The sequence below is a fragment of the Cornus florida genome, unplaced genomic scaffold (assembly GCF_030987335.1).
Source record: "Cornus florida cultivar Cherokee Brave unplaced genomic scaffold, ASM3098733v1 CherokeeBrave_3.0.0_Hap2_Chr10, whole genome shotgun sequence".
NCBI lineage: Eukaryota > Viridiplantae > Streptophyta > Magnoliopsida > Cornales > Cornaceae > Cornus > Cornus florida.
Window position 1 is genome coordinate 84,986,717 of NW_026775580.1, and position 26,247 is coordinate 85,012,963.

The 26,247-nt window shown below is 32.5% G+C and overlaps 2 protein-coding genes across 3 annotated transcripts; both read left to right on the forward strand.

The window, feature by feature from the left end:
- The first annotated feature begins 1,175 nt into the window (after nt 1-1,175).
- Nucleotides 1,176-20,337, forward strand: LOC132279582 (uncharacterized). Of its 2 annotated transcripts, XM_059781603.1 has the most exons (14): nt 1,190-1,382; nt 1,501-1,534; nt 1,659-1,868; nt 1,960-2,096; nt 2,208-2,357; nt 3,029-3,130; nt 4,409-4,573; nt 4,733-4,843; nt 5,866-5,963; nt 6,646-6,769; nt 6,979-7,068; nt 10,427-10,471; nt 18,919-19,236; nt 19,952-20,337. In XM_059781603.1, the coding sequence occupies exons 1-14, from the start codon at nt 1,338-1,340 to the stop codon at nt 19,979-19,981; spliced, it is 1,659 nt and encodes a 552-aa protein (XP_059637586.1). In that variant the 5' UTR covers nt 1,190-1,337; the 3' UTR covers nt 19,982-20,337. The 2 variants fall into 2 exon arrangements, with proteins under 2 accessions (XP_059637585.1, XP_059637586.1); XM_059781602.1 differs by having other exon boundaries at nt 1,176-1,382; nt 1,960-2,357.
- A 2,704-nt stretch (nt 20,338-23,041) lies between these two features.
- On the forward strand, nt 23,042-26,146 carry LOC132279583 (cinnamoyl-CoA reductase-like SNL6). Its single transcript, XM_059781604.1, has 6 exons — nt 23,042-23,490; nt 23,582-23,739; nt 23,866-24,054; nt 25,334-25,487; nt 25,582-25,774; nt 25,881-26,146. Exons 1-6 carry the CDS (start codon nt 23,379-23,381, stop codon nt 25,963-25,965), a joined length of 891 nt encoding a protein of 296 aa, XP_059637587.1. The 5' UTR covers nt 23,042-23,378; the 3' UTR covers nt 25,966-26,146.
- Nucleotides 26,147-26,247: the final 101 nt, after the last annotated feature.

A 26,247-nucleotide genomic window follows, 5' to 3' on the forward strand; every position in this document is an offset into this window, starting at 1 on the left:
ACTAACATTTTTATTGTCATCATCACCAACATCGTCACTTTCTAACACCAATGCAGTTGTTGTCTTCTACACCACTTCAACCATCATTGCTACCTTCCACCGTTGCCGACTTCTGCCGCCATCCCATCATCACCATGGTTGTTGCTTTTCACCACTATCGCCACTATCATTACTTCCCATCAATGTTGCCTTCTACCACCACCACGCCACTGGCTTTCACCGCCATTACTATCACCACCTTTCATCATTCTGACCACTTAAAATACGAAATATATTTCATTCTAAATTTTAAAATAATCCAATCAAATACCAAAATTAATACGTCATTTTATATTTTCAATCAAACACTAAAATAAGAATTATCATTCCACTTTCATATACATTTTATTCATTTATGCCCACCAAAGTAGCCCTCCTGAGGAGAACACGGGCATTGCATTGCTACTTTTAACTAATTAATTTATATAAGATAATTTATTAGCCTAATAGGGTCAGTCTTTCTCCAAAACACGTGTTGTGCATTTTTTATCTAAAATAGTAAGATACCCATGTCCATGTGCCATACACGAGTTGTACAGACTACAGAGCACATGGGTGTGGGTGTTACAAAAATGCATAACACGTGCTTTGGAGAGGACTAAACCCTAATTTATTGGCTGACAAGAACATCTTTTATACTAGACTTGTACCTTTTAGGTTAAAAGACTGACGCTACTATTCCAAAGCACGTGTTATGCATCTTTTATACTCCGTATAAGACAATTAAAAATTAACTTTAAATTATTTAAAAGTAAAAATGTGGCACACGTTACTTTATGAAATATGATTAATAATGTGGACTGAAGCAAATTACCAAGCTAGACATAGGAGGAAAATAAATATGACTAATTATTTATTGAAAAATGCATTTAAACATATGAGGGGATTGGTAACAAGTAACAATTTCCATATACGCGAATTTTTTATTTTATTATTATTTTTTCCTGTTGATTTTTAGTAATTATTATTTTTTGGGTACAAATACTTAGTATGAAGTACTATTATAAGGAGAGAAGAATAATTGAAATTATCACACGGAGTTATTTTTATTACCAAATAATTGTCCCACGGGTCCGTTCCCAAAAAGAAAAGAGAGAAGGTTTACATATCATGAAAAGTTGTCAAGAGTGCCAACTCCACAGTGGAGGCGACCAATATATATATATATATATAGATATATATCTATATATATATATATATAGAGTCGCTCAGTTTTCATTTGTCGTCCACAAGAAACAATCCCAAAAACTATTCAAACACATCGAATGCTGAGCTGAAAGTCTCTCTGTCTCTCCTCCATGGCCTCCTTTCGCAGGCTTCTTCCCCTCCGCTCTTCCATTCTTGTATAACTTTCTCTCTCTTCAACCCTATATATATATGTATGCTTGTATATATGTGTTTGAATTTGGATATTCTGATTCATTTCTGTGGCGGTCTCACGATTATTACTTTTTGTTGCAGGGGAATAAGTTTTCTCATTTTGGTACTCGAGAAGGTTCCTTTTTTTTCTTTGTTATTGATATATTTTGTTTTAATTCCTTTCTCTTTATTTATTTCTCTCCCTCAATGATTGGAAATGCAAAGAATTGTTTTACATTTTGACACTTACTTCACTTTAGGGTTTGGAGGAAATTTTCGCAGCTATAATGCGAGTGTGTCGCCACAACAAAGAGTATTGAAACTTGAAGACGAAGATCAACCCGTGGAACTGAGTAATTTAGATGTTGATGACGAGATAGCCAAAATTCGGCGCGAATTCGATGCCGCCAAGCAGGGTTTTTCCAAAATTCCTGATGCACTGAAGGGAATGGCTAGGACGAATCCTGAAGGTATTGATGGTTTCTTGTGCTTGAATCTGAGTGCACATTTCATGAAAATGCCAATATTTGGTCTTTATTATATTGTGTTTATTGGAATTAGGTATATATGTGAACAAGAACTTGAGATTGGACAATATACAAGTTTATGGATTTGACTATGACTACACTTTAGCGCACTACTCGGCTAACCTTCAGAGTTTGATATACGACCTTGCAAAAGAGCATTTGGTCAATGAGGTTTGTTCAAGCATATTGATCGATTGCTGTTATCTAATGTTGTCAATGGCGTGTGTTAAATTGTCAAAAGTGAAGTTTCACTCTGCTTTATTTGATTTTCTGTTCTTCCAGCTCAGATATCCAGATAGTTGCTTGGAATTTAAATACGATCAAACCTTTCCTATTAGAGGCTTGTACTATGACAAACTAAAGGGATGCCTTTTGAAGTTGGATTTCTTTGGGTCAATTGAGCCTGATGGGTGCTACTTTGGTAGGCGCAAGGTATGTAAGGTTTTATTATAATTTTTAGTCTCAGAGAAAGTGAAAACCCAAGGCATTGCATGTCAATACAAATCACCCGTGCTTTGTGCAAAAGGAACTTGTACCTTCTGAAAGGCTTGGGTTCAAATTGGTTTCGTATGGGAATTTTGATATTTTCTGTAAAATTATCACTTCAATCCAATTGACAAATGTCTAATAGTAGAAAATTCCTAAAGGTTCATCCTCATTTCTTTCATCCCTCTTTATTTCAATGGTAACAAGTTATTATTTCCCACATTATGGCTTTCAACAAATATAAGGAAATAGGTCAATATCATGCATACTCTTGGCTCTCAATATTCACTGCTCCCTCATTATATTCTAATTTTTCTTAATTTTACCGTCTATATTCTTTATATTAACATTGGTTAGTCTTTGACTAAATAAATGAAAAGCATCTCACGGCAGTTTTTGCTTTTTCTATAGCATAACTTCAGTCTCCTTAACTAAGATTTTGGCATAAATACGTGCGCGCGTGTGTACACACAGACACTCACCTTTCATATTTGTTCACATTCTACCTGAAAAGATGTGCAAGTTAAGTGTGATTGACGTGTCCAATTATATGGAGAGATTTATGCAAATTCCAGTTGAAACTACCACTTATTTGTTTTATCCAAATGAACATACAGCTTATCCGGAAGGAAATAGTAGAGATGTATGGTACACGACATATTGGCCGTGATCAAGCACGTGCCCTCGTTGGTTTGATGGATTTCTTCTGCTTTAGCGAGGTTGGTTTTTATTGTTGTTACATTGCTCTCTAAATATTACTTAGCCTTTTGTGATTCATTTTCTCTTTTCTATCTTGATTGGAGTAAAAAACTTCTAATTTTTGGTTATTTGACACACTGGGTTTTACCACTCCCATCCCCACACCAAGTCATTTGATTTTGTGTTGCTTATTCATGAGTGATGCTTGGCTTAGGTGGAATCTTCTGCTCCTCTCTCAGTGGAAAATATGGTGTTTGAGTAATAGTACAGGGACACTGGATTGGGGTTTTTATAGATGTGACTTGGGAGAGGTCTACCCCCTGTGTTCTAGGATGGGCGTTGAATATTTGGGTATGGATCCCAGAATCCAACTTACAAATGTTTTTTCGTACGCCATTATCTTAGATATTTTTTTGGAGCCTCTTCCCTCAAATCTGCAGTATTGTTTTGACTTTTGACTAAGAAATCCAAATAAGATGACATCATCAAAATTGCCATTTCACGTATGGCACATAAACAGACTAGATATTTTGAAGAGTGAAAATTAGTGGATGTGTCAACTGTCAAGCAACAACACTGCTAATATATTAATCTTATTGCAGTATTCACGTGACACAATTTTTTACTGTTTCTTTTTTTCTTTTACACGTATAACTTCCTTTAGATATGCAGTTGGTCTGGTCCCTTAAAATGAATCAATATTAGTCAACACTCATACAAATAAGAAAAATTATACACGGAGAGTATTTATGTTCCAGTATGTGTAGAATATAAGCAATTGATGGAAATTTAATTAAAATGATATCAACATCAAGTTTGAATACAAGTTATCTTCGCAATTACATGGCTACATGGCTAATTTAATTCATAATATAAAATGTATTTCTATTTGCCTTAGGTTGTATGCTCAATTTCTCTGTTGGTTCTGCCATTTGTTAATTAATTTTAAAATAAGTTAGTTTGCATGCTTATCTTAACAAGTAACAGGTTTTATTACAATCAATCCATGCACTATCCTCAATCCAGCAATCATTCTATTTCTATTGATTAAAAGTGAGAATAAAAGAAAATAGTTCTGATGTCTGTTAATAAAGCCCCATTTATTGTTATTCATGTTTTGTTTGCCATGCATGCTTTTGGATGTGACATCAATTTAATTCACACCTGTGTTGCTTTTTCACTGGAATGTTGTTTTTCAGGTCGGCAGAACCTTCTCTTAATTGTTCTCTTAACTGCATGGGGTATTTTTTGCTTCGCTTCTTACAGCTGAATATGTTCTAATTTTTCATACTTTGTAGGCATGCCTTATTGCTGATATTGTACAACATTTTGTTGATGCTAAGCTGGACTTTGATGCTTGCTATGTCTATGAAGATGTAAATCGTGCAATTCAGCATGTTCATCGAAGTGGCTTGGTTCATAGAGGAATTCTTTCTGATCCCCAGAGATACCTAGTTAAAAATGTGCGCGACGTGGAAGTTCTTTTTTCTATTTATATAATCTGGTTTTGTTTTTGGCTCTCTCTTGTTTTTAACTTTCTCATGCTAGTTGCTGGGTATAATATAAGGCAAAAGCTTATCTCAGGTGGTTAATTATATCGATTTGAATTTTTTTTTCTCCAGGGTCAGCTGCTACGCTTTCTCAAGATGCTCAAGGAGAAGGGGAAGAAACTATTCTTGCTGACCAATTCCCCCTTTTATTTTGTTGATGGAGGGATGCGTTTTATGTTGGAGGTGATAGTCATATCATGGGATTCCCATCTTCACCTTTTTTGGCATCTTAATAATAGAAGCATGCTCTGTTCTTTTGCATTTGCATCCTTCTACATATGGTGAAGTTGATGGAGATTTCTTATTCACATACTTTGGTCCTTTTAACCATCATGACATTTTAACGAGTCAGGATAGTGATGATTTAATATGTTCTGTTATATATATAAATATATATTCACAAAATTCTGCTATTATGATATTGCCTTTTCATGTCCTTATTATATCAGATCCAGACCACATATAGAAACTGAATTGAATTTCGGAATGTTATTTACTGGTTGAACTACATGAAGAAGTAATCAAAGTATGAGTTATTAGCATAAACTTCGAATCATACCGACATTACTCCACAAGAAAATGTGTATCTAAACAAAGTGAAAAGGAAACTGGATTCATGTATAGCAAATTTAATTATGTTGTGTATCTGTCTATGTCTGCATGCCTCTGTATGCACATACTGGCATGCTTTCTGCTTTGTGGAATCATATGCGTCACACTTGGAAGATTGAATTGAAAATAATTGCATCCAAGATGTTTCAGGTTGGATAATTTTTCTCTATATGTTTGATGGTGAATCACTATGTACCACTTATATGTCTGCTCCTTTCTCTGGATTCATACACCTTGAATTGCTTTAATAGGAGTAAATGGCAGTTCTCTATATTATGGGATTTTAATAATGTAACATGCTATGGACATGATTATGTGTTGAGTTTATTTCTTTCATTATTGATGACTTCCTGTGAGACTCATTGTCTCTACGTAAATCACAAGAGGCTAAAATGGCAAGGTGTTACCCTTTTCTAATTTCACCTAGAAGTCTGAGCCTTTTGTTAGAACCATGAAAAGGTGAATTCTATAACCTTCAGTTTTTGAGAGAACTAAAAACTGATCATTTTTGCATATTATTATGTGCATGTTATCATTTCATACCTTCAAATACCTATTCTACACTGAAGGTTTCTTAATTTTTTATTAATTAGGATTCTTTGAGTCATGGAGACTCTTGGAGGGAACTTTTTGATGTTGTGATTGCTAAAGCCAATAAACCAGAGTTTTACACGTCTGAGCATCCATTTCGGTATTCTCTTCAAATTTTAGTACTCTTTATCTGTTCATCACATTTTTGTGGATGATAAAGAATGGTTCTATCTTGTTCTGTTGCATTGACATTCGTCTTTTATATTTGTACAATCTTGGTTCCTTTATCATCTTTTAAAATGAGTAAGGGTTTAATATATATATATATATATATATATATATATATTCATCAATAAGCAGTCATTCTTCTATCTTCTGTGTTCATTTATTTATTTATTTTTAATTTTTATACGAGAGACCACGTTTTGCTGTTAGAAAGTGACTGATTCTCTAAAATGAATTCATAGATGAAGTTTCTTAATCTATGAGGTTTCTTAACCATGATGTTTTTATATTCCCTGCCCCTCCCACTTCCAAACATAAACAAATAAATAAACAATAAAAAAAAATGAAAAAAAAAAAAAAATTGAAGATAGGCTTGCTTATACAAAGGGGAATACTTTACCTGAAAAACTATATATTCCTAGCTTTTTCTCACCCCATTCTCTTGCAACCAAATGGTATATCATTTCTTTTTCCCCTTCAGACCTCAACTCTACTATCTTTTCCAAGATAATGAAAAAAAAAATAAAAAAAAAACCACCCTTAATGATCCCTAATTGTGCTTTACTAATATATTATTTGGTGGTATTTATCATTATGTATTTTGGGTCTTCATGTAGTTGTTACGATGTAGAGAAGGACACCTTAGCTTTCTCAAAGGTGGATGCGTTTCTTCCAGATAAAGTATACTACCATGGGTGCCTTAAATCCTTCCTCCAAATTACGAAGTGGAATGGCCCTGAGGTACATCATATAAAATGCCTTAATGTTCAATCTTGCATAAAGTATAACTGGTTTTTACACGCTTGTTAAACAACTAGAACAATGAAAGAATAAAACTACTTTTAAAATTTTATATCTTTGCAATTAATTTTCTGTTCCTTTGCTCTGTTTTGTACTACATATATTTCATCCATAAAAACTATTCTTTTCTTATTTAAATAATAATTTAGGTCATATACTTTGGGGATCACCTATTCAGCGACCTTAGAGGGCCTGCAAAAGCAGGGTGGCGTACTGCTGCCATCATCCATGAATTAGAAGTATGCCCTCTATCTATTCTTTTTTACATGTTTCTTCATTGCTTCCAGCAACATTTCAGAACCTGTTTGATAATTTTGTGTGTGATATTGGAACTTTTGATGGTTTGCAAGATTTCCTACATATTAGATACTTATGTCTGAATATAGGCTGTCTTGAACCCAGAAAGCTCTATTAAGCATATTCTTGCACAAGAATGTCCAGGATCAAATCATAAATATATTTTGATCCGAGTTCAAGAAACAAAAAGTGATTGATGAGGGTTGAAAAACATGAACCGGTACTGCTATCTAGTAATGGACCTTAGTGTAGCCCCTTCCGAGTAGGTAATATTGTCTTCAATTTAGTTGCTAGCATCATACAAAGTGTCACTCACATTCTTTAAAGCCCTTTCTTAATTTGCATGAAAATTTCTATTTGAATGCCCACCCTGCAATGAAGAAATTCTGGACAAGCATAGGAAATGCATGCGTGAGTGTCTTGAATCACCCCACTATGAAGAAGTCATTCAATAACTTTGCACAAGTTGTTTTGACACACTCCGGCATAAGGGATATGCATGATGTAGTTCTTGAACTTCCAGATTCAGGAACATTCTGAATAAGCCATGCACTAAATTTATAACTGATAAGAGCTGAGTGTAGTATCTGGTAACATTCCTTCTGTGCTGATTTATAATAAGCATCTGACATCTCTGTCTGCACATTTGTCCTCTTGCTTCAGCAACCATTGGATAGTCCTCTAGATTCCTTAGATGTTGTTCCCACTAAGTATGACCATCACCTATTCTAATGTACAAGATTCTCTATTCTCCGTCAACTCTCTGGCATTGAAATCCTAAAGGACCCATATAAATGAAAATCCTCCATGGATGACAGCTTTGTCATGAATAGCGGTCCCTTTTCCCTTTGCCAACTGTTACATTCTGCAGCTTTCCATGCAGTGGATAATTGTATAATGCCCCAAATGTGACCCAACTTGTGGCTAGTATGCCGTCTTATCCCTCTAGTTCTACGTTATGTACGTGCTGACCAGTAGAATTATTGTGTTATTAAAGCTGATCTGAGTGCAGATTTGAACTTGCTATTGATGCTATAACAAGTTTGACATTTCTGTTATGAAATACCCTGAAATAGTAGCGATGTAAGTCAGGAATTATCTTCAATTCTTATGGATTCTCAGATCTGTCTTTTTGGATTATTCTTGAATTTAATTTGTGAGAGGTCTCACTCAACTTTTGTATACAGAAAATCTCTTACCGAGCAAGATTTATACTTTTTTGTTGGCAAGTCAATTAACTTAAACGTTAGCTAAAACAAGCAGAAAGTGTGGAGACATTTGGCTACATGAAAAAAGCCTCTCATCTTCAAAGATGTTTAAGAAGGTTGCTTGGCATACTCTGGGAAGCTAGATGGAAATAAACATACATAAAAGAGTACCAGGATGGAGATTAATTTGGCAAAGTATAACTCACTGCAGGGCCCAACATTAAGTGCTTCGGAAGTCATAAAATAAAGTCTCCTCTAAGGCTTTGGATAGGCAATTTTATGGAGATCAATGGCAGGAACCTTTAAAAGTGTATAAAAGGCATGAAAATGAGGGTTATAAAGCCCAAGCCCAAACCCTGATTTGGCATATGCTAGAAGACGTGGGTCTTAAATTATTGGGGGTTTTGGTCAGTTTGCATTGTTTATACTTTATGAACTTGTGGGCATTATGGTGCAATTAACCTGGGTCTTTATTTACTTTTATTTATGTTATTAAGTCATGATTTTAGAATTTGAAGAGTTTTAATTTCTCCCTCCCTTCTCACAAAAAGTGTCCACCTTTCCATTTTTGGTTATCCCAAAATAATTGTCCCAATTCAAAATCCAATGTACTATTTTTCTAATATTCCTAGTATACCCTCTTTGTCTTGGAAGTTATAAAAGCAATTAAATTTTGAAATAAGACTTCATGTGGACCCACCATATAAGGGTATATTTGAAAATTCATTCCCTACCACTATAATAAAAAATATTAAAAACTACACTCTTAAAAAAGTTAGGTTTCCGAAAATGGACACTTTTTGTGCGACGGAGGAAGTATTATTGATTATCTCCATTGTGATGCAAGATCAAAAGTTATGAGTTAACATCCATGTAATCTAAAAGTCATGAGTAAAAAATCTATTAAAGGGATGGGCTGTAATCTTGGTTGAATATTGAATGAATGAATGATTAAATGTCTTATGAAATTTTCTCAAGAGTGATTCACAAATATGAGGGTGTGAGACCTTCTTTAGGCATGATGCCTAGTTTATTGGTGCGACTTTGATAGGCTGTCGTTATTCCATATCCTTTCTCCTTGGTTTTAAATTCTACTTTCTACTATCAAACTTCTAACTCTAGGCCTTATTATTTGAATTTTTAGCCACTATACTTTTTAATTCTCAGCTAGTTGAGGCTGTTCTTGAAGTCCTGCATCACAATTACTACAGGGTTTCATAATTGTTTGATCAAAGATGACTGGATAGTGTGGTAGGTTGAGTGAAATAGAGAACCCTTAGTACTTGCTCCTGTGCCATGTTGTTGAGGGAGATCTTAGATTTTTCAACTTCTCATTAGGCATTATCCGAAGTCAATTAGTGTAGAGGTTGATAGTTGGGGTAGGGAGGGGTAGATGTGCTTGAATCATTTAGAAGTCATTTTCGCTCTCCGTGAGGAGTGATGGGCTGTTTTTGTTTGTTAGGAGCTGATTTATTGCACTCTTTGTTCCTCTGTCCTTTTCCCCTATTCAATTAGGTTTTTCTCTTCGTAGTGAAATCTCTCATCCTTCTCTCATATATTCTTTAATTAAATTCTTGTTTCTTGAAAATTTTACCTCTCCTAGCTTGATAATATTTGGGTGAGGGAGGAACCTAAACGGCACCTTTGTCTAGATCGAAAACTAAAAGACACTACATTTATCTGAACTTAATTAGGCTTTGTGGACTGGAGCAAATGATTTAGCTAGTAAGGTTGATCAAGATGTCCTCTACTTTGGGTTCATTAATGATTTATTTCGAACTGTAGAACTATTTATATTAACCAGTGCCTAGATGTGAGTGTTTGATCGCAGAGATGGATGCTAGGTGTCTGATGTGAGTTGTGGGTCTTGTGAGTCTTTGACAACCTCCAAACGAACCTGAAATGTGTAACATTAAATCTTTTGTAAACTCTGTCAGCAGAGTAATTAAGATTAAGGGCATGTTTGGGTTTTTATTTATTTATTTAGTAAATAACAAGCATGTTTAAGTGGTATATCAAGATTTTCCTTGCTATTATGATTAAAAACTAAACTTTGCATGTGTTCATTTTGGTGATTCATCTATTCTTGCAGAGTGAGATACAGATACAGAATGATGATATTTATCGTTTTGAACAGGTATTCTCCTACAAATTTGAAGAGTTTTAAGTCATATTTAAAGTGCATGTATATTGACCATTTTGTCTTTTCTTTTTGTACTTTGGGGTTTTTCTCTAATCTAACTTTGAATATAAATTCACATTTTAGTTCATATATAATGGTGTCAAATCCATGTTCCAAAGTTCTGAAAAGTGACAATTTCTGTTGAGGGCAGTTCGTTACTTGGAAAATCGTGTGTGGAGCACATGCGTGCTCTAGGCATTAGAGCATATCCATTACATAAAATATGGAATTGTAGTTGTCTTCATCTTGTTTTTTCAACTTATCGAGACTAGAAACACTGGGAAAGTTTGACTTGTTGATTTTCCTTACTTGGCTTGTCTCATTGACAAGTGTGTTAATGCAAAGTTCAAATCTATGAGTAGTCACTTTGTACAAAATAGTACCGAAGGTAGGTTATCTCCAATTACCTCGCCCCCAGCACCCTGCAATAGGTCAGACCAACACTGGATAATAAATTTAATAAAGTTAAAATTGCCAAGTGTGAGAACTTGGATCCAAGAGCCTAAGGTAGTGATATTGTGCATATGGTGTCAAATGTTACGTCTATAGTCTATACCAGTCCACCCCTTCCGGCACTCCCAATTAAGGAAGCTAATTGGGTAATGAGTGAATATTTTTTTGTTGTTCTGATTAATGATAAGTGTGATACCCCCTAATTTTGGAACACGGATTGATCAAGTCCGCGCACAAAATCAAGGGATATCAAAACAATTTAAGTATTTAACAAGCACATAATACAAAGATGAATAATAAAGAATAAATAAACCGCTGAAGAAAACTAATAAATAAATATTACTTAATGATTCTCCAACAATTACAATTCGGAAATCCCATAACTCAAGGACCCCTTAAAATATTATCCAATAATCCAATACTATTTAAAAGTACACAAGATGAATAGACGAATGACAGTCTCCCAACTGCGGATCCTCAACCTCGAGACTGGAACCTCTAATAACCTGAAAAATAAATCGTGGGTTAAACCCTACGAGCAAGTTCACTCTACCAGGCCTCTGAAAACCAATAAGCAGATCATCTCTGATCAAAACCAAACCTAATAAAGTTTTAACTTTAATAAAGCACGATATACATGTCTATATATAATTATATATACTATACTAATCACATCCATTAATAGGTTTATTAAATTTCCATACCTATTAAATAATTATTAAAATAATATTCATACCTAGACCAATCTACCATTTCATTTTATAAAAACTCCTTTGACCTTAATCCCATCCTAGTCAGTTGTCTAATCATTTAAACAACAAATTATAATAAAAGAAATACTCTATTTAATCCCAACCCGATAATGATTTAAATTGTTTAAATCACATATCCAAAATCCAAGTTTTGACAAATCATCCACGTCTTCCCCAATATTATTTTATTAATGGAAAATAATACACTAACCAGTAAGTACTAAACTATTCTCATTTAAGAATATCTAACCCTAATCCAATCCATACATACAACAACCATAGATGATATTTTAATCATCTAATACATAACAACGTAATTATGCTTTGACAAATCAACCATGCCATTGTAAATATTTTTATTTATATATTGGCAATTCAACCATGCCTCCATAAGTATATTTATTTATACATTGGCAATTCAACCATGCCTCCGTGTATGTATATTTATACATTGGCAATTCAACCATGCCTCCACAGGTATATTTATTCATACATTTAATTAGCAATTCATCCATGCTTTCCATATATGTATTCTATTCATACAAATATTTAGGTAATATATTTAATCATTTGACAATTCATCCATGCCCACACTTTAACCATGAACTAACTTTAAAATTAACAATACGCTAAATCATATATAACCATCACATGCATATTATACGCATATCATTAATTTAACAACCAGCCTATTAAGATATGCCAAATAAGAATGATAATATTAATCATCTTAAATGATTTATATATATATATACCTACACATATGTTATTTAATGTATATATGTGTTTAACACCTTCTTTAATAATCCTTGATTATTTAAAATAATATACATACATATATATACATATATATATATATATATATATATATTCATCCTTCCATACAACTCATAGACAAATTAAACTATATATACACATATATAAATAATTATATATATATATATATATATATATATACTTCCTTCCATAACAAATTATTAATTTATTATATTTACCCAAATTAGTGCAACTAACTATGTCAGAAATAGTTTCCTTTAAATACTCCATACCGGTTTAAATAGTTTTCCGACACCGTCTCACTAAAACGTAAATATCTCTTATTAGGATAAGAATCTGATAATGAAATTGGTACCATTGGAAAGAGGACGAAAAATCCTTGAATTTGAGCTCAAGAATGACCCAATTTCGATTTAAAATGACTAAGTTATGACCGTTTTAATTTCTAGTGTCGAATTAGGCCAACATGGTTTCCCACGCGCGCCCACGTGCTTACTATGCACTTGCACGCGCTGGATTGCCGCATCCAATGGTCATAAATGAGTGCGCAAATGAACACGCTCACACTAGATTATTTTCTATTAACTATAATAGATCTAAGGTCCAGATCAGCGAGTGCACCATCTTCTCATGGTCTGCAATACACCAAATAATCCCATAGTTGACCAGACCACTTCTATGGTCCAGATACACATGCGCACCAAAGTTTTATGCGCCGCGATGCACCATATCAATTCACATAAGTTTAATTAATCTAATGGCCCTAATTGGCGTATACACCCTATTATCCTACACCGCGCCGCACTGGATCAATTCTTTATTGTGCCGCCGCTCCACATGATAAGAAAATAAATCCTAATAAATTCCTAAAAATATCAGAAAAAATCCAGAAAATTACAGAACAATTCTAGAAAATAAAGAAACCATAATTAACTCTCTTGGGTCACAAATCCACCTATAGATTGATTTTAAAATATACATAACACCTATATATATCAATTAAAATCCAATAATCTAAAAATCAAATATAATAGTTTATACTTTTTAATTATTCCGATCTAACCATAATTTTTAAACAAATAAATTTAATTAAAGCCTTGATACTCAAGGTGAAATCCTTATGAGTTCTAAGAGGAAAGTTAGAGAAAACTCGCCTGAAGGTTTCGAAACGAAACCGACGCTTTAAGCTTTAATTATCTCTTCCAATTCCGACGTCTTCCTTTTCAGATCCGACCTCCTCCTTGTCAGACCTTCTTCTTCCTCTCTCTCTGTCTGTTTTATTTTTCTAACGTGTAAAATCTTTAACCCTAAAGCCTTATGTGTATTTTTATACACCTTAAATTCCAAATCCTATTCCAACTAGTATTATGAATTAAAATAATAATCTTTAAATAATTTATATCTATAAACATATATATATATAAATATATATTCCTTCCATAATTAACTCATTAGTTAATTAAATCATATATACTTATAAATATCAATAAATATATATCTATATATATATCTTTCCATAACAATTATTAATTAATTATATTTATATATAATTATATATATATATATATATATATATATATATATATATAAATATAATTGATACAAAAGTGATCATTTAAATAATTAAATAACCACGGACCTTCATTAATTAACCCAATAAGGTTTCATACAAGCCCAAGACCACATCTTTTGATCCAACTTTCCTTAAGCCCAATTCAATTAATTTAAGTAAATAAGATAATTAATTAAATACAGAAATTAAAATAACTAATTACATGAAGCACATAAACAAACAAGAATTTACAACTAAGTCATATAATACCAATAAAATCAACACACCAATAATTCAATCAATAATCAACCACACAAACAATCAATCATCATATATAATTACGAAATATAACTTAATTAAAATAAGATAATTAATCTAGCACTCAATAAAATAAAATAAATCATTGAAAAATAAAATAAAATAATTAATCTTAATTAATAAATCTTTTAAAATTATCAGGGTATTACATTCTTCCCCCCTAACAAACGGAATTCCGTCCTCGGAATTCACAAATCCATGAAATAAAAACTTTGATTATTTAATTTCAAATTTCATTATTCCTTTTATCCGTGTGGAAATTAACCCATCCACACATATTCATTATTAGCAGACACATCACGTAATTAGCTAATTCCATATTTATATAATTGATAAATATAAGTACACACTAGAGACTCTCACTGAACTAAAGCAGTTTCAACCGGATAGTGGGTATCTCATGTAAAACGCACACAAAGGTGGTTACGAGTCCTCCTTCTACCAGAGCCCACACATCCTTAAACCCAGCTACCCATCTCAATCGGCAATATACGCCTCCATCCTAACCACTGATCCTGAGACTCAAGTTTATATCATGGCCCATATATGTGTGTGTGTATGTATATATATATATATATATATATATAATCCATTATATCCACATAAAAGTAAACTATCCAACCATATTATTTCAATGGCATACTATCCAACTATTCCGTTGACCTGACACGAATAAGTAGGACTTAACGCTATGGTTAATCCGTTCTCTTATAAATATATAGGTAGGACTTAACTTCTTTGGTTAATCCGTCCCTGAAATACCACCGTCCCATACCGGTGTATTAAACCATACAATTCATAAATAAATAGGTAGGACTTAACTATTCCGTTAATCCGTCCCTAAAATACCTCCATATTATTTTATTGGTGCATAAATCCATAAAACCCATACTTCAAAATTAGGGGAAGACTCAACGATTTACCAATACCTTCTAAATCGATGTCTTACCATTTTCCTGATAAGACTCAATGATTTACCATTAGGACACACTAACGGACCGAATATAGAATACAATGAATCCTAAACTTAAGCTCTAAGTAAAAGAGTACACAACGCGGAAGTCACACAACGAAAGACACCCTAGGGACACTTGAACCTGGAGTGCTCTGATACCAACTGTGATACCCCCTAATTTTGGAACACGGATTGATCAAGTCCGCGCACAAAATCAAGGGATATCAAAACAATTTAAGTATTTAACAAGCACATAATACAAAGATGAATAATAAAGAATAAATAAACCGCTGAAGAAAACTAATAAATAAATATTACTTAATGATTCTCCAACAATTACAATTCGGAAATCCCATAACTCAAGGACCCCTTAAAATATTATCCAATAATCCAATACTATTTAAAAGTACACAAGATGAATAGACGAATGACAGTCTCCCAACTGCGGATCCTCAACCTCGAGACTGGAACCTCTAATAACCTGAAAAATAAATCGTGGGTTAAACCCTACGAGCAAGTTCACTCTACCAGGCCTCTGAAAACCAATAAGCAGATCATCTCTGATCAAAACCAAACCTAATAAAGTTTTAATTTTAATAAAGCACGATATACATGTCTATATATAATTATATATACTATACTAATCACATCCATTAATAGGTTTATTAAATTTCCATACCTATTAAATAATTATTAAAATAATATTCATACCTAGACCAATCTACCATTTCATTTTATAAAAACTCCTTTGACCTTAATCCCATCCTAGTCAGTTGTCTAATCATTTAAACAACAAATTATAATAAAAGAAATACTCTATTTAATCCCAACCCGATAATGATTTAAATTGTTTAAATCACATATCCAAAATCCAAGTTTTGACAAATCATCCACGTCTTCCCCAATATTATTTTATTAATGGAAAATAATACACTAACCAGTAAGTACTAAACTATTCTCATTTAAGAATATCTAACCCTAATCCAATCCATACATACAACAACCATAGATGATATTTTAATCATCTAACACATAACAACGTAATTATGCTTTGACAAATCAACCATGCCATTGTAAATATTTTTATTTATATATTGGCAATTCAACCATGCCTCCATAAGTATATTTATTTATACATTGGCAATTCAACCATGCCTCCGTGTATGTATATTTATACATTGGCAATTCAACCATGCCTCCACAGGTATATTTATTCATACATTTAATTAGCAATTCATCCATGCTTTCCATATATGTATTCTATTCATACAAATATTTAGGTAATATATTTAATCATTTGACAATTCATCCATGCCCACACTTTAACCATGAACTAACTTTAAAATTAACAATACGCTAAATCATATATAACCATCACATGCATATTATACGCATATCATTAATTTAACAACCAGCCTATTAAGATATGCCAAATAAGAATGATAATATTAATCATCTTAAATGATTTATATATATATATACCTACACATATGTTATTTAATGTATATATGTGTTTAACACCTTCTTTAATAATCCTTGATTATTTAAAATAATATACATACATATATACATATATATATATATATATATATATATATATATATATTCATCCTTCCATACAACTCATAGACAAATTAAACTATATATACACATATATAAATAATTATATATATATATATATATATATATACACTTCCTTCCATAACAAATTATTAATTTATTATATTTACCCAAATTAGTGCAACTAACTATGTCAGAAATAGTTTCCTTTAAATACTCCATACCGGTTTAAATAGTTTTCCGACACCGTCTCACTAAAACGTAAATATCTCTTATTAGGATAAGAATCTGATAATGAAATTGGTACCATTGGAAAGAGGACGAAAAATCCTTGAATTTGAGCTCAAGAATGACCCAATTTCGATTTAAAATGACTAAGTTATGACCGTTTTAATTTCTAGTGTCGAATTAGGCCAACATGGTTTCCCACGCGTGCCCACGTGCTTACTATGCACTTGCACGCGCTGGATTGCCGCATCCAATGGTCATAAATGAGTGCGCAAATGAACACGCTCACACTAGATTATTTTCTATTAACTATAATAGATCTAAGGTCCAGATCAGCGAGTGCACCATCTTCTCATGGTCTGCAATACACCAAATAATCCCATAGTTGACCAGACCACTTCTATGGTCCAGATACACATGCGCACCAAAGTTTTATGCGCCGCGATGCACCATATCAATTCACATAAGTTTAATTAATCTAATGGCCCTAATTGGCGTATACACCCTATTATCCTACACCGCGCCGCACTGGATCAATTCTTTATTGTGCCGCCGCTCCACATGATAAGAAAATAAATCCTAATAAATTCCTAAAAATATCAGAAAAAATCTAGAAAATTACAGAACAATTCTAGAAAATAAAGAAACCATAATTAACTCTCTTGGGTCACAAATCCACCTATAGATTGATTTTAAAATATACATAACACCTATGTATATCAATTAAAATCCAATAATCTAAAAATCAAATATAATAGTTTATACTTTTTAATTATTCCGATCTAACCATAATTTTTAAACAAATAAATTTAATTAAAGCCTTGATACTCAAGGTGAAATCCTTATGAGTTATAAGAGGAAAGTTAGAGAAAACTCGCCTGAAGGTTTCGAAACGAAACCGACGCTTTAAGCTTTAATTATCTCTTCCAATTCCGACGTCCTCCTTTTTCAGATCCGACCTCCTCCTTGTCAGACCTTCTTCTTCCTCTCTCTCTGTCTGTTTTATTTTTCTAACGTGTAAAATCTTTAACCCTAAAGCCTTATGTGTATTTTTATACACCTTAAATTCCAAATCCTATTCCAACTAGTATTATGAATTAAAATAATAATCTTTAAATAATTTATATCTATAAACATATATATATATAAATATATATTCCTTCCATAATTAACTCATTAGTTAATTAAATCATATATACTTATAAATATCAATAAATATATATCTATATATATATCTTTCCATAACAATTATTAATTAATTATATTTATATATAATTATATATATATATATATATATATATATATATAAATATAATTGATACAAAAGTGATCATTTAAATAATTAAATAACCACGGACCTTCATTAATTAACCCAATAAGGTTTCATACAAGCCCAAGACCACATCTTTTGATCCAACTTTCCTTAAGCCCAATTCAATTAATTTAAGTAAATAAGATAATTAATTAAATACAGAAATTAAAATAACTAATTACATGAAGCACATAAACAAACAAGAATTTACAACTAAGTCATATAATACCAATAAAATCAACACACCAATAATTCAATCAATAATCAACCACACAAACAATCAATCATCATACATAATTACGAAATATAACTTAATTAAAATAAGATAATTAATCTAGCACTCAATAAAATAAAATAAATCATTAAAAAATAAAATAAAATAATTAATCTTAATTAATAAATCTTTTAAAATTATCGGGGTATTACAATAAGCTTCTTTCATTTTTTAGTTGATTAACTCTTATCTTATTTATGTATCTTTTGTCATGAATACAGGCAAAATTTCATATAGTACAAGAACTACTTGGCAAAGTCCATGCAACCCTAGCTAATAGTGAGAGAACTGAATACAAGTCTCTTTTGGTGGAGTTAAATGAGGAGAGGGAGAAGTCACGCAGCAAAATGAGAAACATGTTTAATAGATCTTTTGGAGCTACCTTCCTCACTGACACTGGTCAAGAATCTGCTTTTGCTTACAACATCCATCAATATGCTGACGTGTATACCAGCAAGCCAGATAACTTTTTGTTCTATCCACCTGAGGCATGGCTTCATGTACCTTTCGATATAAAGATCATGCCACACCATGTGAAGGTAGGTTTGATTTTTCCTAAAAAAGAATTTATTCCTTTCTCTTATTTCTTTTTTATTTTCTAATGTTCATTGGGCTTGTTATCTATGCTTTTTGTTGGCGGTTTCTGTTCATAAGGAATGGTAGATATGGAAACTGTTCTACAAATAACTAAATTAAGGCTATGCGAAAAATCCTTAAGCTTCTAAAATAGAAAACACTTGACTTCCGTCAATGTTGGTTATCTGCAAATAGGCTAGCTGTCATTCTACAATCTATAGTGCTGATACATTCTTCTCTTGGTTTTTCATCCCACTGAAACATATGAAGCCATTTTATATACGGTTAGGGATTGGTTCAATAATAATATTACTAGAATGGTCAATTTTGGCAATGAATGGGCCCTCGTACGTGTGGAGTGTTTTTTCACATGTGTAGCACAATATGGTTAAGATAGACTAACCAACATTAGTGGCATGCTATCTTTAAGTTGGTTGATAACAACCATGATATGGCAAAGTAAAACCGTTCCAATTTTACCGGTGGTGTATAAAGCTGCAACTGAACCATTGGATTATAATCCAAACGTTCTCTATCAATTAGTAGATTGCCTCATAATTGCAAGATATTTATACAAGTTGTTCAGACAAATTTAGTTTACACCTTTTTATAATATCTTACGGATATTCAATTTGCAGCACCTCACAATGTGTTTTTTTTTTGTTTATTTTTTTTCAGGTTTCATCAAGCTTATTCAAGTCTCAGTAACTATATTTTAATTCATCATTGGATATGGTCAGTAAATAATGCTATTCTCTCTGGTCTTTGGTTATACATAAAGCAAATGATCATATGTTCGTTCTCCATGGTCGGTGGAATCAAGCTTATAAAGAGGCGAACGTCATCATAATGTGCAACATGATTCTTCTTTCATTCTTTGAGCTCCGTAGCTCCAAAATGTGAACCATTGTTAAGTTAAACCAAATATTCTAATGTATATCCAGACTGTGTAGAAAGAGGATCCAGATTTTTTCTTCGATACAAATATTGTACATAGGATTAAAAGTTCCATTATCATATTCAAACGATTCAATTATTTTGCAATGGAGTTTTTAATTATATTATATTGTAACTTCATATTTAGTTCCACATATTTTCTGATCAGCAGCAATAATCAGTTTGGTAGCAGTCGTAGAAACATGCGTTCGTTGTGATGAGTGTATTATGTATTAAACTATATATTTTAATTGTTGTTTAGATTGGTTCTTTAATTTCTAATATCTTTTGGGAATAAAATGCACTGTGCGTCATTGTGCAAAGATAGCCTTTTTTATTTCCTTCTTTTTTTGTACCCCTGTTTAGGCTCTGTTTTGTTAACAAAACAGAGTGGAATGATTTTACTTGCCCATATCATGGTTGTTATCGACCAACTCAAAGATAGCTTGCCACTAATGTTGGTTAGTCTATCTTAACCATATTGTGATTTTTTATAGTCATGCTAGGTTGTTTCTAGCCCATTTTTGTATGTAGATTGAACTCCAAATATGATTTCAAATCATGATTGCTTGATAAGTTGATGTTTGTGTAAAATACCTTCATTATCTTCCTTCCTATATTTATTGGTTTTTATTATTATGCTAATTATGTCACTGCAACAAGACAAGTGACAATAGCAGCAGATGATATGATATGTTGCAAGAAACTTGAGCCCCAGTGTCACTACCGAGTGAATAGGAGCCATTCACTCAAGTTTATTTTCTCTCTAAAAGATTGTCACATTTTTTTCGGTAAGTGGTTCTTAATTTGGTTTCATTTACATAATTTTCTTCTTTCTAGTTTCTGACTATGTTTTTTGGATTTCATTTGTGTGTGTGTGAGTGTGTGTGTGAGAGAGAGAGAATGTGTCAAACGCCCCATGTTTGTAAATAGCAATAGTTGATTGCCTACTCGAAATAAAATGAATAAATAGGAGTCACACAGAAGTCCCTCAACCGTTTGGTTCTTGGTAACCAAACACCAATTTCCTTGGAAGACGTATTCCGGTAAACTTTGAATCTTTGATACCTTTTATTCAAAGGGTGTGTTTGTTCATTCGCAATTCTCTTTTAACTCTTTGTACCAAACTTCCAACTTTTGCCCAAAGTTGGAAACCCTTTTCAAATTTGCCAAAAAAGGTACAAGTCAATGAACTCCTTCTAAACCCCCACTAATTATGCTTTCACGTGACCTCAAGCCAATCAAACATGTTTTTGTTTGCCCTAAAAGAGTACCTAATTCCTTTTCATACCTCGTGATTGCTATCTATAACATTTACATGAAGTAGTTGGCATGTTTACTATCATCTATCACTAGTAAAAATGCTTGTTATGCACATACATGTAGTATATATATATCTTTATATTTTTATATTTATGGAAAACTCACTTATTTGAGTATTTGATCCTGCTAAGCGTCCTTATTCATTCAAAATTCTATATAAACATACATATAGAGATAAATACTCAATCACATAAGTTTGATTACGAAGAAAAAGGGAAAGAGATTGGATGGAGTTGGAGATTGTTTTTCAGTTTAAATTAAAAGAGAGATAATCGATCTGGGACGTTTTGTACGAAAATATTTGGAAATTTGGATTATAGTTTAGAAGACTAAGAGCATAATTTTAACTCTCTTTTACAAATGAAAATTGTATATAAAAAAATTAAAAAGTTATAAGTAAAACTGAGTTTGATTTTCTAAAAATATGTCTTTTTATAATGAATAATGATGATACTCATACCGAACACTTACAGTGAATTGATTGGCTATTTATACCAAATACCTCCTTATTTGTTGCATAATTGAGTAATTAAAATAGTAGATCTAATAATTCACTATAACTAAGCCGTACAAAAACTATTTTCCTTTTATAATTAGGTTTTCATAAAATAAATTTTGAAAAATTAAATCAAATAATCTTTTTTATAATTTCAGTTCTGTTAAAATTAAAAAATTGTTCTCACTGCATCTAGTGTCCGTTTAGCCTATTAGATAGAATTTCAATCTTGGGCAAAAGCTAAAATTGGAACTTTTTGTAAGCAGAGGTAAAAAATATATAGAAAGAGTTTATTGATAGAAAAAAATATTTAAAAAAAGTATTGTATATACTGCATCACCAAACACTATTTAATCCTCCAAAAGTAGCTGACATCTATATATAAAAAGTAAACAACCCTTATTTAGAGATATTTCTAGCATTTTCGTATTTTGTTATATATTAAAATGAGTAATGTTATGCACGCTGAATTGGCATGGTTGAATCAATCACAAGAGTCCAAGAGTTCTGATCTGGTCTGGAATGTGTGGCCAGTTTCGCTACTTTCATCCATTTTCAAAGACTTTTGTGAGGCTTAGGTGTTGTGGTGTTGTGTTGCTGCTGTTCTTTTCGTGGTGTTTGTTTTCTTTGGGTTGCAGTTGTAAAAAAAAAGAAAAAAAAAAAAAATTGAAAACACTACACCATTTATAATTAGTTGGGTAATTTTTGTGAGTGGTTGGTAGGGGTAAAACCTATGTGTGTGTGTGTATATATATATATATATATATATATTATTGAAAATTGAAAACTCCCTTTGCCCCAATGGTTCTTTTGGTTGCCACGTAATAACGAGATACTAGAAACAATTTTTATTGGAACAAGTCAGGCAGTTCGCTGTTAGTAGTTGGTGAAATTACTATTGACCCTGCAAATATAGTACCCTGGAGATATTGTTTCGCACGTTCGCTATCTACTCAGCAAATTTAGTACTACCTTATTAAAATGAAACGACTTTTGAAATTCGAAAATACCAGGACACACTCCTGACACCGTGCGACAAATCGGGAAGGAATATAAACTGGCCAAAAGCATAACATCATGAATTTTCTCCAATTGAAAATTGACCATGTACATACACAAGGTCCATCCATCAAAAAAGCTAACACAAGATTGTGAGTAGATGAGAACGTGAACTTGTACAGTTCACCAACTCTTTTATCTTTAATCCCCTCCCCCATCTACCTGTAAAATTCGTACCCAATATTCTACATATACATACAGTATATATATATATATATATATATATACCATCATATAGAAGAAAAAGAAGAAGAAGAAGAAGAAGAGGTGAGCAATTTCACCAGAGAAAGAATGGAGAAACCTACAGTTTGTGTTCTTGATGCTTCAACCTATGTGGGTTTTTGGATTCTCAAAGGATTGTTATCCAGAGGCTATACAGTTCATGCAGCTATTCAAAAGAATGGCAAGATCTCTCTCTCTCTCTCTCTCTTCCTTATTTGGGGATGAATTGTCGTTAAATTTGCATCTTTTTTCTGGATTTTTTTTGTTTGCAGTAGAGAATGAGATGGTGAAGAAAATAAGGGATATGCAGAGATCAGAGAATAGATTAGTGGTGTTTACTGTGGATGTGTTGGATTACCAAAGCATTCTTGAAACTTTGAAGGGCTGTTGTGGCTTGTTCTGCTGTTTGGATACTTCTGATAAATATGATGTAAATTGAATATTGTCAAACACTGTGTGTGTGTGTGTTTTTGTTTGGGTGTGTGTGTGTGTTTTTTTTTTTTTTTTTTTTTTTAAAAAAGAAACTGATTAGAGTCTATTTTGGTGGTATGGGTAGGATGAAGTGGTGGATTTTGAGACAAGAGGAGCAATTAATGTGGTGGAGGCATGCGCACAAACAGAGAGTATAAAGAAGATTGTTTTCAGTTCTTCTTTAACTACAGCAATTTGGAAGGACAATATTTCCTCTGAGAAGGATGTAGATGAAAGGTCATGGAGTAACAGAGAGTTCTGCAAAAAATTGAAGGTTTGGATCTCTTTTCCTTTTTATTTAATCTTTATTTATTTATTTACCTCCTATTTTTTTATTGCAAAAGATCTAAATTCACTTGTTATATTCGAGACCTATAATTACTCTATTGTTTCATTTGCTTGAAGGACATAGGTTTAAACAAATTCTTAAATTATCAACAAACCAATACACTCCCAATTGATAGTTAATCTCCCCAAAAAAAGATGGTTGGTTTCTTTCTTTTTCAATTTTAATATGATTTTTTGGGGGGGGAAATCTTATCTTGGGCTTTAATGATATACTAGTCAATTTTAAAAAACCATTATTGTAGCTTGTGCTAATTAAATCATTTGTATATAAAAAATGGGCAGAAAAAAGAAGGTAGGCGTGGCACGTTTACGCCCTTTAATTTGTGAATTATTCAATCACACTTTGTGCTAAATCATTGTACAACACCAAAAATCAACTTAAATCAAGTGATACTATTTCTTTCATTTTCGATTTTAACACAGATTTTTGTTTTCTTGTGGGGAAATCATATCTTGCCTTTAATGACTAGTCAATTTTAGAAATTTTCCTTTATTCGAATCTTCATCTCTCACGTAATGGCAATCAATTTTAGAGTTGTCCGACTTAAACATTTATGGGTCAGTGAGAAAGGAAAAACAACTTCCACCATTTTGGTTCATTGAATTTAAGATGACTAGAAAGATTCCCTACAAGAAAACACCTGGACCACCAATAATGTCGCTTCCAAAGAGGTGATTGGAGTGGTTTTTTTGGCGTCATACAACAAAGATTTTGCACATGGTGTGATTGTATAATTTGTAAAATTAAGGGCTTGAGCGATCCTCGCCTACCTTCAATTTCTGCATTTTTATGCATAAATCGAAAAATAGGATAAGAGGTTAATTATAAAAAATGATTTACAACATGCTACAACAGTGGCTTTGGTCCTGTTGAAAGGCTTCTGAGTGTGTATAAGCACGCATGCGAACATTGTTTGTGAAAAATTATTTAGAAGGTGAAGTACTAGGTAGACACAATAAATTACTCTATAGCAATTTGTAATAATATCATTTAATAGTACTAAACTTAAGATGACTAGTTAAAAAATAGCAACTGGTTGGGCTAAGTTTTGACTCCAAATGCTTCATGAAACCACAAAGCTCGATTTGATTACAGATGATCATTTCCAAACTTCATTGAGCTATAAATTCCGTATGAATTTGTATTACACTACTTCAATTCATAATAATTCTTGATCTTGATTATCTTTGTTGGTATTCTGTAGTTGTGGTATGCCTTGGCGAAGACACTGTCTGAGCAGGCTGCTTGGGCTCTAGCCATGGACCGGATGCTTAACATGGTATCTATCAATGCTGGACTCGTTCTTGGACCTGGTGTTGCCCAACAAAATCCACAAGTGACAATGTCATATCTTCAAGGTATATATATGGAAGATATATATAACATTGATCACTTTCATTTAAAACTAGTTTTTTTTTTAAATCTTCCATGCTGATTGATAATTATAAACAGGGGCGGCTCAGATGTATGAGAACGGAGTCCTAGCATTCGTTGATGTGAACTTTCTAGCTGATGTTCATATCCGAGCTTTTGAGCAACAGTCCACTTGTGGCCGATACTTCTGCTTCAACCAGATTGTGAATACTGAAGAAGAGACTGCAAAACTTGCACAAAGCTTGAGCCCTTTGATATCCTTACCACCTAGGTAAAGAAACAATACAAAAGTTTCTAATGCATATATTATACTACCACCATTTTTAAGCCGTGTACGCATTACCATCCTCTGAATTTTGATGCCTTGTTATATACAGGTACGAATGCCAAGGGGGCGAGGTACATGTTGACAGACTAAGAAACAAGAAACTAAACAAGCTGGTTGAAGGCACTGCGTATTAGCATTGGCTACGTCTTTATATGTGTATTTTTCTTTTTTCTTTTTCTTTTTCGATTGTCATTCAATTCGAGCATGCCAATGTCTAGCTGAGATTTGGGAAGCTTGGATCACCCATTCTCTGGTTTGAGAGGGTGGGAATTATCAATATTGATATGAAACATAAGTGCAGTTTCTTTGATTGAATTTGTCTTAGATGTGTTTTTTACTCTGTAATTAATATTAGTAGTAATTCTTATTCAATGATGGAAACATATACCGTATTGGTATATATGTTGCTGTTGTTT